This window comes from Oncorhynchus mykiss, chromosome 1 (assembly GCF_013265735.2).
Source record: "Oncorhynchus mykiss isolate Arlee chromosome 1, USDA_OmykA_1.1, whole genome shotgun sequence".
Lineage (NCBI taxonomy): Eukaryota > Metazoa > Chordata > Actinopteri > Salmoniformes > Salmonidae > Oncorhynchus > Oncorhynchus mykiss.
The window spans coordinates 18,565,860-18,581,632 of record NC_048565.1 but is presented as its reverse complement, the minus strand read 5'-3'; the positions used below and the strand labels follow the sequence as shown (position 1 = coordinate 18,581,632).

General features: G+C 43.1%; 1 protein-coding gene across 7 annotated transcripts in view; it reads left to right on the top strand.

The window, feature by feature from the left end:
- Positions 1-15,773, top strand: part of LOC110498717 (unconventional myosin-IXb) — a 116,001-nt gene that overhangs the window by 96,807 nt on the left and 3,421 nt on the right. For 2 of the 7 annotated variants that reach the window (XM_021575380.2, XM_021575515.2), the window contains 14 exons: positions 619-806; positions 1,158-1,265; positions 1,385-1,555; positions 4,339-4,380; positions 4,501-4,612; positions 5,099-5,172; positions 5,307-5,499; positions 5,740-5,868; positions 6,572-6,677; positions 6,765-6,896; positions 7,172-7,295; positions 7,644-7,694; positions 8,762-8,880; positions 12,446-12,573. In XM_021575380.2, the coding sequence (XP_021431055.1) occupies positions 619-806; positions 1,158-1,265; positions 1,385-1,555; positions 4,339-4,380; positions 4,501-4,612; positions 5,099-5,172; positions 5,307-5,499; positions 5,740-5,868; positions 6,572-6,677; positions 6,765-6,896; positions 7,172-7,295; positions 7,644-7,694; positions 8,762-8,880; positions 12,446-12,573 (1,677 nt within the window). Of the gene's footprint in view, positions 1-618; positions 807-1,157; positions 1,266-1,384; positions 1,556-4,338; positions 4,381-4,500; positions 4,613-5,098; positions 5,173-5,306; positions 5,500-5,739; positions 5,869-6,571; positions 6,678-6,764; positions 6,897-7,171; positions 7,296-7,643; positions 7,695-8,761; positions 8,881-12,445; positions 12,587-12,684; positions 12,779-15,773 lie in introns of all 7 variants that reach the window. The other 5 variants (XM_036960119.1, XM_036960161.1, XM_021575685.2 and 2 more) reach the window with 5 other exon arrangements.

Below are 15,773 nucleotides of genomic sequence, written 5' to 3'. Positions count from 1 at the left end.
GGCCAAATTTTTTTTACTTTTCTTTCAAAAACAAGGGCATTTCTAAATGACCCCCACACTTTTTAACAGTAGTGTATATTCAATGTCTGCTTTTACATTTTTACCCATCAACCAATAGGTGCCCTTCTTTGCGAGGCATTGGAAAAATGTCCTGGTTTTTATGATTGAATCTGTGTTTGAAATACAGATATGGCTGTCATTAATAAATCATGTTAAACACTATTATTCCACACAGTGAGTCCATGAAACGTATTATGCAACTTGTTAACCAAATGTTTACTCTTCAACTTATTTAGACTTGCCATGACAAAGGGGTTGAATACTTATTGACTCAAGACTTTTCAGCTTTTCATTTTTAATTAATTTATAAAATAAAATAAAACATTATTTGACTTTGGCATTATGGGGTATTGTGTGTAGGCCAGTAACAAAAATATCTACAATTACATTTGTTTAAATGTAGGCTGTAACACAGCAAAATGTGGAACAGGTAAAGTAGTGAATATTGTATATAATGATGCTTGAACATATTGACAATTCTGTCTCTCTTTGTCTCTCTCTTTGTTTCTGTGTCTCTTTGTCTCTGTCTGTTTGTCTGTCCGTCTTCGTTCCACACAGCCCTGCCTCTCTCACAAACATCCCGCTCCCACCCAGACCCTGCTAGTGGAGGCCGGGCAGTGAGCCAGAACCCCACCATCAAGATCAGCCGGGCCACGCATGTGTCAGAGCAATGGAACGCCTCTCTGGAGAGGGAGATTACCAATGCCAACGAGCTCCGACACCTGGACGAATTCCTGGGGAATCAGGTCCAACCATATTCTGATTAATGTTACAGATAAAAGCTAACTGAAATGAGAGTTGATCTCAGTCACACACCTCTTGTAGTTTTCAGGTGCATAGAGGAGAAATACACTTATAGTGTGCTCCACAATATGTTTAAGGGGATAGTTTGGGGTTTTGGCAATGACGCCCTTTATCTTGTGTTAGTGCTAGCTTAGATAGTTAGCGTTGGCTCATGAATCTACCCATAATCTCCTTCCTACTGGACACATATATAGAAATGGTATCCACAAGTTCATCTGGCTCTGGGGAAGTAGATAAAGGGCTTCCAAAAATCCCAAACTATCCCTTTAAACTCCCGCTCTCTCTCTCTGTAGGTGAATGACTTCCGCTCCAGAGGGAAGCAGTTGTCTGCCACAGAAAACATCTTCATCACAGCCACCATGCAGTTCAGAGAGACCATCAAGGGCATGTACTCTCTCCCGGTGAGTGGCGGAACGCAAGGCCTATAGATATGGAAGCTGCTTTATCAATTGAGTGACTCCCGTGTATGGATGATAATTGCTTTATTCCCCTATCTCTTTCTCTCACCCATGGTGGACAGACACACCATATTGGCTACAAGGGTCTGATGCGTGGCTACCAGAAGAGGGTAATCAGCCTGGCAGGAGAGAAGCAGAAGGGAGAGGTACAGCTGGTGGTCAACCTGTTCCAGTCAGTCCTGGACGGCTTCATCAGGGGAGAGATCAAAAAGGAGGAGGCAGAACCAGCCAAGGTGAAGGATTACCCTGCATTTTTGTCATAGGGCTATTATTGTAGTAGGCAACTCCAAGCACCCTGGTTTATGCTGTAACACTTGGCACAAACAACACTTTCGTAGCATGTTATGCCGCGGAGCTGAGCAGACATTAACAAACCGAGCTCTTCAAAGTTATCCTATTATTACCTAAATATCAACGTTGAAGCAATATTCTAACATTGGCTGATAAACTGTTAAGCGCTTACCTTCCCAAGGGCCATGGACCTCAATCCGAGAGGCAAGAAGGATGACCTAAACTATCATTCTATCAGAGATCGACATTTCTCTCCTTGCTCAACCTCCCTTGCCTGTCAGAGGAAGACAGAGCGCACCTGAGTGAACAGTTCTCAGTCCCTGAATTGTTGGTGGACATTAAATCTTTACCTTCTAATAAATCTCCTGGCTTCCCTCCAGAGTTCTATAAAGAACTCAAGTGGCTGTTGGTCCCCTACCTTATGGAGGTACTTTAAAAAGCCGGGGAGGTCAACTGCTTTCCAGAGTCTTTCACTCAAACTGTGATTACAGTAATTCACAAGGAAGGGGAATCCCCGCTAAAGTGTGCATCCTATCGACCAATCTCTCTCCTTAAAACAGATTGTAAACTGGTCACCAAGATGCTATCTAAGAGACTGGAGTCATGCCTCCCCCTGTTGGTCAATCCAGATCTTACTGGATCCATAATTAATAGATTGTCCTCCAATAATCTCAGAAGGTTCTTTGATATAATTCACCTTACAAAAAAATAAATAGCTAGTGTCACAGTCTCCCTCGTTGCCAAAAGGGTATTTTAATAGGGTCGAATTACCATATCTCTTCGCGTTTTGGAAAAGTTCCGTTTAGGCACCGTGTTTGTAACCTTGATAAAATCACTCAACAAATCTCCTAAAACTAGTATTGCTACGAATGGGATTACTTCCTCTTTCCTTATCTTTAGGGGGAACAGATATAGTTGCCCTTTTAGCCCCCACCTCTTCACCCTTGCCGTTAGAACGGGCCCTGACATACATGGCTTTGAGATGGGCCCCCATACCCATAAGTTATCTCTCTTTGAGGACGACCTTATCTTATTTCTAACAAACCCAGCACATCCCCCCTCACTTATAGAACCTATTACAGTATTTTAGTTCTTTCTCTGGATATAAGTTCAATTTTGATTAAAATCTTACTGTTGTCCGTCTTTGACCATCATACCATTAAGCATCAGTTGTCTTTTAGACGGTCGCCTATGGGCTTCACATAGTTGGGTAGAATGGTGGATGGTAACCTGAAGAACCTCTAAACGCAATCTGGCTGGCTTGTTGCAAAAGGTGGAGGGTGACCTGTGTAAATGGATGGACTTGCCTCTCACTCTACTGGGTAGAATTAAAATGAATATCCTGCCCAGAATTCTATATTTGTTTCAATCTCTCCCCATCCCTGTATCCGCAGCATTCTTTTCCTCTCTCGACAAGCTGACCAGACAGTTTGTGGCACGGCAAAACTCCTAGGGTTAGCCTGGACAAACTGACCCTTGATTACAGTCAAGGGGACATAAACCTCCCTAATTTCAGAATATATTACCTGGCTGGTTGAACATGGTTCCCAATCAAGCAATTTTCAAAGGTTTTTCAAGAATAGTAACTTTAGACCATGGTCTGATAAGGTAATCACTCTTCTAGAACATTTTTATGAGGGAATTCTTATGCCCTTTGAACAGCTGAAACAGAAATACAACTTCTCTAACAAGGACCTCTAGTTACCTACAACTATTACATTTTATTAGGGTGAATCTCAAGGGCCAATGGAACCTACTTAAGATGTCACCTATTGAACAACTTTGCCTTGCAGACCAACCACTGTTCAAGACCATTTCCTGTGTTTACGATGCTCTTATGTCATGACTACCACTGCCTGAGCTAGATAAACCCCGACTTAGATGGGAAAAAGATCCTGGTATTCGTCTTGATGAGGGACTATGGAGTGACCTATACCGGGATGGTGTTACGTCCACATTAAACTCCAGATAGACTGATCCAGTTTAATTTCCTCCATCAGCTCTATATCACCTCATCTACATTGCACAAGTTCAACCCTGGTATCTCCCCCCCCCTACGTTCAAAACTACACGCTTTCTGGCAAGGGGTAAGCGATACCGTATCCTCAATTCAGGAGGCTGCATTGCCTTTAGACCCGGAGGTCTGTCTACTGGTTAACTTCACTAATTCCAATCTTAGGCAAAGTCACACTAATAATGCTAGCAGAAATGGTGCAAGCAATTGGCAAAAAAATTATTGCCTTGAAATGGAAATCAGATAACCCGCCTGCCAGTTGCAATGTGGCTATCTGAAGTTAATAGTTGTATCCCACTGGAGAAAAGGACATACTGCTTGAGGAATAAGTCAGAGACAATTTATAGAATTTGGCAACCCTTTATTGATTATATGGAGAATGTCCACTCACATAACACTGTATAATCCTCATGTAATGTTTCACACGTAATGTATTAAATGTACTGTAGCCTACTGGTCCAATGTCTCATATTTAGTTTTGTTTTTCTATTGCATTTACATTTTTGTCTGTTGTCTTCTAAGTTTGTCACTTTGTTATATTGTTGTCTGTCTTATTTTTGTTTTGAATGTTCTTAATTGTAAAATGCAAAAAATAAAATATATCATTGTTTTTTTAACACTGATTTTTGGTACTGAATACATGGATATTGATTATTGTCCGTCTTTATGGATTCAATAAATTAAATATTGATGGTTTTGTCTGTATTTCAGCCTGCTAAAGCGCGGAAGAAGAGGCGGAAAAAATACAAGAACGTAAGTACAAACTAAGGGCCGATCCTTAAACCTGTCCACTCTTTGTTCTCTATAGAAATATATGTATTTTATGAAATGATTGGACACATTGATACATGTACACAATGTATGATTGTTTAGATGGAGAACCCCCTGGACCATGTGTTCAGCACGTACCAGGTTAACATCATGCAGTCGTGTGACCAGTGCAACTCCTATATCGGGGGCATGGAGAAAGTCTACATGTGCAGCTGTGAGTACCACACACACACACACACACACACACACACTCTAGTAACAACTAATATAGGTGTATACATATATATACATTTTTTTCACCTTTATTTAATGAGGTAGGTCAGTTGAGAACAAGTTCTCATTTACAACTGCGACCTGGCCAAGATAAAGCAAAGCAGTGCGACAAAAACAACAGAGTTAGACATAACAAACGTACATTCAATATCACAAAAGAAAAATATATGCACAGTGTGTGCAAATGTAGAAGAGTAGGAAGGTAAGGCAATAAATAGGCCATAGAGACGAAATAATTACAATTTAGCATTAACACTGGAGTGATAGATGTGCAGATTATGTGCAAATAACAAGGATAACAGTCTCCAATGATTGATGTGAATGCTGATCATGCTTTAAACATACATAACGTGAAACATTATAACATATTCTGGGTCGTCATGGATACAAATGTTAATAGCCTCCCATTCTGGTTTTATTCTTCCAGATTGTAAGATGGTGTGCCACAAGAAGTGCCTCTGCAAAATTGTCACAGACTGCTGCACGTTTTGTGCCAAAAAGGTGGGCATTGACCTCACGTATTTGTAAACAACATTGACATACTTCCATGGTTTAGGTGTGAATCTTAAATATGTATTGGTCCCTAGGTTACTATTGACTAACATATCTGACTGTTGGTGTCTATCTGTGTGCAGAGTGACGAGGAGTCGGGAGGCCTGCACTTTGGGGTGCGCTTGTGTCACCTGACCAGTGAGGACAACCCCATTCCCATAGTGCTGGAGATGATGCTGGAGCATGTCGAGATGAACGGCCTGTTAACGGAGGGAATCTACCGCAAATCAGGCTCCGCCAACCGCATGAGGGAGCTCCACCAGCTAATGGAGACTGGTGAGGGCCAGCCCATAATATTATAAACAGTAAACCAGAGAGCTGCTAAGATCTTGATGGGTAACAGTTCATTTGAGGGGTGTACGGAAGACTTAACATTAAGCACCTACACAAGCACAAGAGTAGTTGTATTTTTCAAGTTTCATCGTGCCCATGTAGATCTTATTTATGACATAAGTATACCTCTTCATGTTCCCATTCCATGACCTGTCTAATGGTTGATGTTGTGTTGTGTGGCAGACCCCCACGCAGTGTGCCTGGAGAACTACCCCATCCACACAGTGACAGGGCTGATCAAACAGTGGCTGAGAAAGCTGCCTGACCCCCTCATGACCTTCACTCATTACAATGACTTCCTTCGGGCCGTGGGTGAGTCCTGTTATAGCTCTGCATCACTCTTCTCCATGATCAAGGGAGAGATGGCTACTCTTGTTCATTTTGGATTGTGTTATATAATATACGTCCACAAGGGGGAGTCCCTATATCAGCCCAGGTGGGTTATCTTCTCCTTGGTATGTTCTACTAATCTACAGGTAAATGCCAAAATAAAGAAAATACTTGAGTAAATGAGGGATACAATGTATATTGAAATCAGGTGTGGTTCCTGAGTTAATTAAGCTATTAAAACATCCCATCATGCTTAAGGTCCAGCTGACCATTTTTTTGGCTACCAAGGCTAGAGATCTCTGACTTTGAAAGAGGGGTCTCAAAGTAAGTTTAAAGGGTGTGTGTGTGTGTGTCTGTCACCAGATCTCAACCCAATTAAACACTTATGGGAGCGGCACCTGAGACAGTGTTATCTGCCACTTTTGACAAAATGACAAATTGTGGAAGAATGGTGTCGCATTACAGTTCCAGACACTTGTAGAATCTATGCCAAGGCGCATTAAAGCAGTTCTGGCGGCTTGTGGTGGCTCAACGCCGTATTAAGACACTTGATGATGGTGTTTCCTTTATTTGGTCAGTTACCTGTATTCCACTGAATGTTGAAATGTGTAATATTGTCGACTGTCAGCAATCCCTACATCGTGCCGTTGTTGTTGATCCTAATTGTGTTTTCCTCATCTCTCAGAACTTCCTGAAAAGCAAGAGCAGCTACATGCCATCTACAAAGTGTTGGAACAGCTCCCCACCGCATGCTTCAACACCTTGGAAAGACTTTTCTTCCATCTAGTCAAGTACATACTCTTCATGGCTGGGGCAATATTGCTGTGTGTATTGCTATATATAATATTCCACACGAGTAATATTTTTCTCTCTTCCAGAGTGTCTAAAGATGAGTCTCACAACCGCATGTCTCCCAACTCCCTGGCCATCGTGTTTGCCCCCTGCATCCTCCGCTGCCCAGACAGCGCTGACCCACTCATGAGCATGAAGGACGTGGCCAAGACCACCACGTAAGTATCTCTCTGATCACTGCATAGACAGAAACCACTGTTGTGTATAAAACATTGTTTTATTTTTAGCAATTCAGTTTAAATCAATTTAAATTTAAAAAATCCCGCAATAAGAATAGTCCACTGGATTTTATTGATCTCAACCCTAGTCTTTGCTGTTATCAAGTTAATATTTTGTTCAGGCAACTAGGTACGACCCCCACTGTACAGAAACCAATGCAGTGCCTTTACCACAATAGAGATTCTAACTAGCAGGTAATGTCTCTGTGTCCCAGGTGTGTGGAGATGTTGATCAACGAGCAAATCAGACGCTACAATGAGAAGTTGGAGGAGATCGAACAGCTGGAGCACGCTGAGGCGCTGGCCGTCAACCAGCTCAAACTCAAGAGACAGAACACGGTGAGGACTATTCTACATGGTCTGGTCTGTCTGGACACTACCAATGGTTGGGGCCAATTCAGGAAACAAACTGACATTTCTATTCCAATTTTCCTCAATGCTTCTCTATGTCGCTTTCTGAATTGACTGAATTGGAATGGAATTGATCCCAACACTGACACTTACCAGGTCCATAGACTCAGTAGACAGACCGACCATAGTCACCAACTGTATTTACTACATACTGTAGGGCTGTACTACGACACTCCTAGTCCAGTAAGGCTGCAGGTTTTTGAGTGTCAGTGTATTGTCCAATATCCACCATGGCTTACTGCTCATTGTTTTGTGGTTCTCCTTTTTTTTCTTCAGCTGCACTGGCATTTGCCCCTCAGGGTTTCTGCTCCTTACAAAGGAGTGGTGGTATGTATCCACGTTGCTCTGGTCCTCCTGGTAGCTAGATGCGGTTTGTCTTAACCAACCGTCTGTGCATGACTTGTAGTAGTCGATGACCCGCCACCCATCCCTCTCTCCTCTTCATGCTAATTGGTGGAATACAGTGGTATACAGTGCTGCAGTGGTCTCCCAGCTATGTTTCTGGAGAGCAACTGGGCAGGCTTTTGTTATAGCCCAGCAGTTACACACCTGGATCCAGGCGAAGACAATGATCAGTTGATTCTCTGCTAGGTGTGTGTTAGTGCTAGGTGTGCTGTCAGTGCTAGGTGTGCTGTCAGTGCTAGGTGTGCTGTCAGTGCTAGGTGTGCTGTCAGTGCTAGGTGTGTGTCAGTACTGCGAGAACAAAGGCCTGCATACCTACTACTAGTACCTTTAATAGTCTAGATGTTAGACCCCTGTTATACTGCATGTTGGTTTCAGCCCTCAGTATCTGTGATGTGAAGGTTCCTCAGAGTGACGGTGTGGGTTGATGTTGGTCTTTTCTACATGTGACTTGTTTCTGGTTTGACTAGTATTTGGTGACATTAATTCTTGATCATAGCCCGCTTGTGCTGTATGGAACATATATGATTCCCCACTGTACAACTTCAGGATTGGATGGAAGGTTTGTGGATTCTCCCTGTTAACCGGAAGCAAGCCTTATAATTGACATGGGAATGAGTTGTCTTCTTGATGATGTCTTTTAGTCCTGGAGTAAAATAACCATTGCTTTGATTTGCAGACTCAAGCTTCATTCAATAGTAAAATCGTTATAAGAACCCTCACTCCAGATACTGACATGTTCCTACATGTTGTGTGGTTGAATAACAGTTTCATAGTGTCTGTTTATCCCTACTCATCATGACAAAACCGCCTGCTTTCCTCTAGTTACCATAGCTCACTGGAATGACACAGGCATGATATTAATAAACACTATGCATGATGATGTTACACAAGCACCCCCACCCCATCCTCTAAACCAGTGTGGTATGGACTTGCTACTTGTTGAGGTGCCATGAGTAACTGTGTGTGTGTGTGTGTGTGTTCTCTCCTAGGTGCATGAGAAGAAGTGCTCTAACTTGACGGTGGTCCCTGAGAACGATGAGCCACTGGACTCTGACACGGAGGCTGAGAAAAACCTGATGGAGCGCATCAAGTCTATAAAACAAGAGAAGTAAGAACTGAACAGAGGGCCTGATTCACCACTAAATTCAGCAGATACACTACATGGTCAAAAGTATGTGGGCACCCCTTCAAATGAATCGATTCAGCTTTTTCATCCACACCCGTTGCTGACAGGTTTATAAAATCGAGCACACAGCTATGCAATCTCCATAGACAAACATTGGCAGTAGAATGGCCCGTACTGAAGAGCTCAGTGACTTTCAATGTGGCACCGTCATAGGATGCCACATTTCCAACAAGTCAGTTCGGCAAATTTCTGCCCTGCTAGAGCTTCCTCGGTCAACTGTAAGTGCTGTTATTGTAAAGTGGGAATGTCTAGGAGCAAAAACGTCTCAACCGTGAAGTGGTTGGCCACACAAGCTCACAGAACGGGACTGCCAATTGCTGAAGCGCGTACCGTGTAAAAATCATCTTTCCTCGGTTGCAACACTCACTACTTAGTTCTAAAATGCCTCTAGAAGCATCATCAGCACAATAACTGTTCGTCGGGATTCCATGTCCTAAGATCACCATGCGCAATGCCAAGCGTTGTGTAAAGATGGCCGTCATTGGAATCTGGAGTAGTGGAAACGCCTTCTCTGGATACGCTTGTATCACACTCTGGCCGTCAGATGGACAGATCTGGGTTTGGCGGATGTCCATGAGAAAGCTACCTGCCCGAATGCATAGTGTAAGGTTTGGTGGAGGAGGAATAATGGTCTAGGGCTATTTTTCATGGTTCGTGCTGGGCCCCTTAGTTCCAGTGAAGGGATATCTTAATGCTGCAGCATACAATGAGGTGTGAGTCTAGACTGTGGAAATCCACCACTAAGGACTCAAACTAAATAAAGCCATCTTTATTATTATGGCTGTAGAGGTTCACAAGCTCAATACAAACTTGATAAAAACTCTGAAGTGGAGGTTCCCTTTCAGTCCTTTTATACTGCTACACTAACAAGTTATAAGGATGTTTGTTCCTGTATTTGACTGATTTATTCCACTTCTCTTGTCCCAAGATAAGGTTCTGGACGTACTGCCAATTTGCTTATGAGTGATAGTGTGGTTTCCTCCTTTGTGCAATCATCCAGTCACTGGCATGAACCCAACCAAGACAGGTTATTACAAAAGCAGCATTGTGCTAATCTTACGATTATATACAAACAAGAACATTTCCATCACAGCCCTTTCTGTTTCAGCATGACAATGCCCCATGCACAAAGTGAGGTCCATACAGAAATGGTTTGTCGAGATTGGTGTGGAAGAACTTGACTGGTCTGCAGAGAGCCATGACCTCAACCACATTGAACACATTTGGGATGAATTGGAACGCCTACTGCGAGCCAGGCCTAATTGCCCAACATCAGTGCCCGACCTCACTAATGCTCTTGGCTGAATGAAAGCAAGTCCCCGCAGCAATGTTCCAACATCTAGTGATAGCCATGAAGTGCTTTGAAAGGCTGGTCATGGCTCACATTAACACCATAATCCCGGAAACCCTAGACCCACTCCAATTCGCATACTGCCCCAACAAAAGAAACACCTATGTGAGAATGCTATTTATTGACTACAGCTCAGCGTTGAGAGCACCAGCTATTCCGGACGACTGTGTGATCACGCTCTCCATAGCCAATGTGAGTAAGACCTTTAAACAGGTCAACCTTCACAAGGCCAGGCGGATTACCAGTACGTGTACTCCGAGCATGCGCTGACCAACTGGAAAGTGTCTTCACTGATATTTTCAACAGCTCCCTGTCTGTAATACCATCATGTTTCAAGCAGACCACCATAATCCCTGTGCCCAAGAACACCAAGGTAACCTGCCTAAATGTCTACCGACCCATAGCACTCATATTTGTAGCCATGAAGTGCTTTGAAAGGCTAGTCATGACTCATATCAACACCATTATCCCAGAAACCCTAGACTCACTCTAAATTGCATACTGCCCCAACAGATCCATAGATGGTGCAATCTCAATTGCACTCCACACTGGCCTTTCACACGTGGACAAAAGGAACGCCTATGTGAGAATGCTGTTCATTGACTACAGCTCAGCATTCAACACCATAGTGCCCTCAAAGCTCATCACTAAGCTACGGATCCTGGGACTAAACACCTCCCTCTGCAACTGGATCCAGGACTTTCTGACGTGCTGCCCCCAGGTGGTAAGGATAGGCAACAACACATCTGCCATGCTGATCCTCAACACTGGGGCCCCTCAGGGGTGCGTGCTTAGTCCTCTCCTGTACTCCCTGTTCACCCACGACTGCGTGGCCAAACACATCTACAACAGTGGTAAGCCTGATCACAGACAACAATGAAACAGCCTATAGGTAGGAGGTCAGAGACATGGCAGTGTGGTGCCAGGAAAATAACCTCACACTCAACGTCAACAAAACAAAGGAGATGATCGTGTACTTCAGGAAACAGCAGAGGGAGCACCCCCCTATCCACATCGATGGGACAGTAGTGGATAGGGTAGTAAGTTTTCGGCATACACATCACGGACAGACTGAATTGGTCCACCCACACAGACAGCGTGGTGAAGAAGGCGCAGCAGCGCCTCTTCAACCTCTGAAGGCTGAAGAAATTCGGCTTGTCACCAAAAGCACTCACAATCTTTTACAGATGCACAATCAAGAGCATCCTGTCAGGCTGTATCACCACCTGGTACGACAACTGCTCCGCCCACAACAGTAAGTCTCTCCAGAGGGTAGTGAGGTCTGCACAACGCATCACCGGGGGCAAACTACCTGCCCTCCAGGACACCTACACCACCCGATGTCACAGGAAGGCCATAAAGATCATCAAGGACAACAACCACCTGAGCCACTGCCTGTTCACCCCGCTATCATCCAGAAGGCGAAGTCAGTACAGGTGCATCAAAGCAGGGACCGAGAGACTGAAAAACAGCTTCTATCTCAAGGCCATCAGACTGTTAAACAGCCACCACTAACATTGAGTGGCTGCTGCCAACATACGGACTCAACTCCAGCCACTTTAATCATAGAAAAATTGATGTAAAAATGTATCACTAGCCACTTTAAACAATGCCACTTAATATAATGTTTACATTACCCTACATTACTCATCTCATATGTATATACTGTACCATCTACTGCATCTTGCCGTCTTTATGTAATACATGTATCACTAGCCACTTTAAACAATGCCACTTTGGTTTACATGCCCTATATTACTCATCTCATATGTATATACTGTACTCTATACCATCTACTGCATCTTGCCTATGCTGTTCTGTACCATCACTCATTCATATTTTTATGTACATATTCTTCATTCCTTTACACCTGTGTGTATATGGTAGTTGTTGTAATATTGTTAGGTTAGATTACTCGTTGGTTATTACTGCATTCTCAGGAACTAGAAGCACAAGCATTTCGCTACACTCGCATTAACATCTGCTAACCATGTGTATGTGACAAATATATATATATATTTTTGAAGGACCACCCATATCCAATGGTTATATTTTTTGCCTGTGATCCACCAACCAACCCTTGGTTACATTTGTGACCCCTCTGTTTTCTTTCTCTCCCTTCCCCCTCTTTCCCAGGGAGGACCTGGCCTGCAGACTGCCAGAACTGGAGCAACCTGGTTCTGACCAGGACAACCTGGACTCTGAGGCATCGCTGAGCTCGGAGAGCCTGTTGGGCGAGCGCTGCAACAACTCGGAGCCCGAAGGTCAGTATTAAAGGTATAGTCCCCCCCCTCCCCCTTTCCTACCTATTCACACCTGTGGGTTTCTCATCGGCCTGCCTGGCCCCCTGTCTGTCCCTGCTGTCTCTGGTGCAGGTATGGACATGCTGGTGGTGCTGCATTTAAAGAGGTTGGCGGAGGTGCCGTCTGCTCTCTAGCAGGTTGGAGGCTCCCGGTTTACAAGCAACGTGTGTGTGTGTGTATTTTTGTATGTTTGCATGAGTGTCTGTGTGGCATGCAGAAACTTTGACCAGACTAACTGGTGGGGGTAGTAGAGGTCTGAGGGGGACTGATTTCTTCATACCGCTCCTGCTGCTTTTCATACCGTGCTCGCTCCCGCTGACTTCTTGTCCGACTCCCACCCACTCCTGCAAGAACTGGTCCCCAATCTGACGCAGTCCTGCAATGTTATTTTAGGTGAACTGTATGTGACACAGCTCGCTTTGCAGCCTCGGTCCAAGCAATCTTGCCACCCTAGTCAAGATCAAAATGCGCAAAAATAGCCTGAGAAATAGGTTAAAATACCAGAGATTCTCACGTGGCCCATTATATTACGTTATTGGTATTATTGGGCTGTATCAGCCAATAGGGTAGACGTAGTTTGATAGAGTTGGCAAATTATAGGAGAGTGGACACTAGCTACTTTTAGCAACACTAGTATTTACACACTGGGGTTGCTGGGAATTATCTTACAAAAAAAGTAATAGTCCGCCGGATGCCAGAAGTTAAAAACTGTTTTATCCCCGTGGATTGATGAGGAATTGAGAAGTTGTATGGTTGTGAGGGATGAGGCAAAAGGAAGGGCAAATAGGTCTGGCTGCACAACCGATTGGCAAACGTACTGCAAATTGAGAAATCATGTGACTAAACTGAATAAAAAGAAGACCCTATACTAAGAAACAAAGAAATATATAAAGAATGGGAGTAAAAAGCTTTGGAGCACCTTGAATTACATTTTGAGCAAAAAGGTAATCTCGGCAACATTCATTGAATCAGATGGATCATTCATCGCAAAACCCACTGATATTGCCAATTACTTTAAGGATTTTTCATTGGAAAGATTAGCGGATGGAAAATTGTGAGGATAATAGCGGACAGTATTTCCACTCCTATTTGCCATATCTTCAATCTAAGCCTACTAGAAAGTGTGTGCCCTCAGGCCTGGAGGGAACCACAAGTAATTCCGCTTCCCAAGAATAGTAAAGCCCCCTTTACTGGCTCAAATAGCCGACCAATCAGCCTGTTACCAACCCTTAGTAAACTTTTGGAAGTTGTGTTTGACCAGATACAATGCTATTTTACTGTAAACAGACTTTCAGCACGCTTATTGGGAAGGAAATTCAAACACAGCAATCACACAAATTACTGATTATTGGCTGAGAGAAATTGATGATAAAACGATTGCGGGAGCTGTTTTATTAGACTTCAGTGCGGCTTTTGACATTATCGATCATATCCTGCTGATGGAAAACTTGTGTTATGGCTTTACACCCCCTGTGATATTGTGGATAGAGATTTAGCTGTCTAATAGAACACAGAGGATGTTCTTTAACCTTTAGCGTCGAGCAATCCCGTATCCGGGAGCGTAATCATAGCCTCAAGCTCATTACCATAACGCAACGTTTCCTATTCATGAAAATCGCAAATGAAATGAAATAAATATATTCAAACACAAGCTTAGCCTTTTGTTAACAACACTGTCATCTCAGATTTTCAAAATATGCTTTTCAACCAAAGCTACACAAGCATTTGTGTAAGAGTATTGATAGCCTAGCATAGCATTAAGCCTAGCATTCAGCAGGCAACATTTTCCCAAAAACAAGAAAAGCATTCAAATAAAATCATTTACCTTTGAAGAACTTCGGATGTTTTCAATGACGAGACTCTTAGTTAGATATTTTTTCCAAAAACATTATTTGTGTAGACGAAATAGCTCCGTTTTGTTCATCACGTTTGGCTAAGAAAAACACCGGAAAATGCAGTCACTTACAACTTTTCTCGAAATTAGCTCCATAATATCGACAGAAACATGGCAAACGTTGTTTAGAATCAATCCTCAAGGTGTTTTTCACATATCTATTCGATAATCTATCAGTGGTGGCAGTTGCCTTCTCATCAGAAGCAAACAGAAAAATACTGCAGCTGGAGATTACGCAATAATTGCGATGGAGGACACCAAGCGACCACCTGGTAGATGTAGTCTCTTATGGTCAATCTTCCAATGATATGCCTACAAATACGTCACAATGCTGCAGACACCTTGGGGAAAACGTGGAAAACGTAAGCTGACTCCTAGCTCCTTCACAGCCATATAAGGAGTCATTGCCATGAGGCGGTTTCAAAAAATGCGGCACTTCCTGATTGGATTTTTATCTGGGTTTTTTCTGTAACATCAGTTCTGTGGCACTCACAGACAATATCTTTGCAGTTTTGGAAACGTCAGTGTTTTCTTTCCAAATTATATGCATAGTCGAGCATCTTTTCGTGACAAAATATCTTGTTTAAAACGGGAACGTTTTTCATCCAAAAATTAAAATAGCGCCCCCTATATCCAAGAAGTTAATGGAAGCCTATTCAACAAAATCCAGGTAGAATCAGGAATTCCCCAGGGCAGCTGTCTAGGCACCTGCCTTTTTTCCCTCTTTACTAATGACATGCCACTGTCCTGGAGTAAAACCAGTGTGTCTATGTATGCAAATGACTGAACACTATACACGTCAGCTACTCCAGTGAGTGAAATCACTGCAACACTTAACAAAGAGCTGCAGTTGGTTTCAGAATGGGTGGAATAAGTTAGTCCTAAATATTTCAATAACTAAAAGCATTGTATTTGGGACAAATCATTCACTAAACCCTAAACCTCGACTTAATCTTGAAATAATGTGGAAATTGAGCAAGTTGAGGTGACTAAACTGCTTGGAGTAACCCTAGATTGTAAACTGTCATGGTCAAAACATGTTGATACAACAGTAGCTAAAATGGGGAGAAGTCTGTCCATAATAAAGCACTGCTCTGCCCTTTTTAACAACACTATCAACAAGGCAGGCCCAACAGGCTCTAGTTTGTTGCACCTGGACTACTGTTCAGTTGTGTGGTCAGTTGCCATAGAGGGACCTCGGAAAATTACAATTGGCTCAGAACAGGGCTGCACGTCTGGCCCTTCTATGTACACGGAGAACTAACAT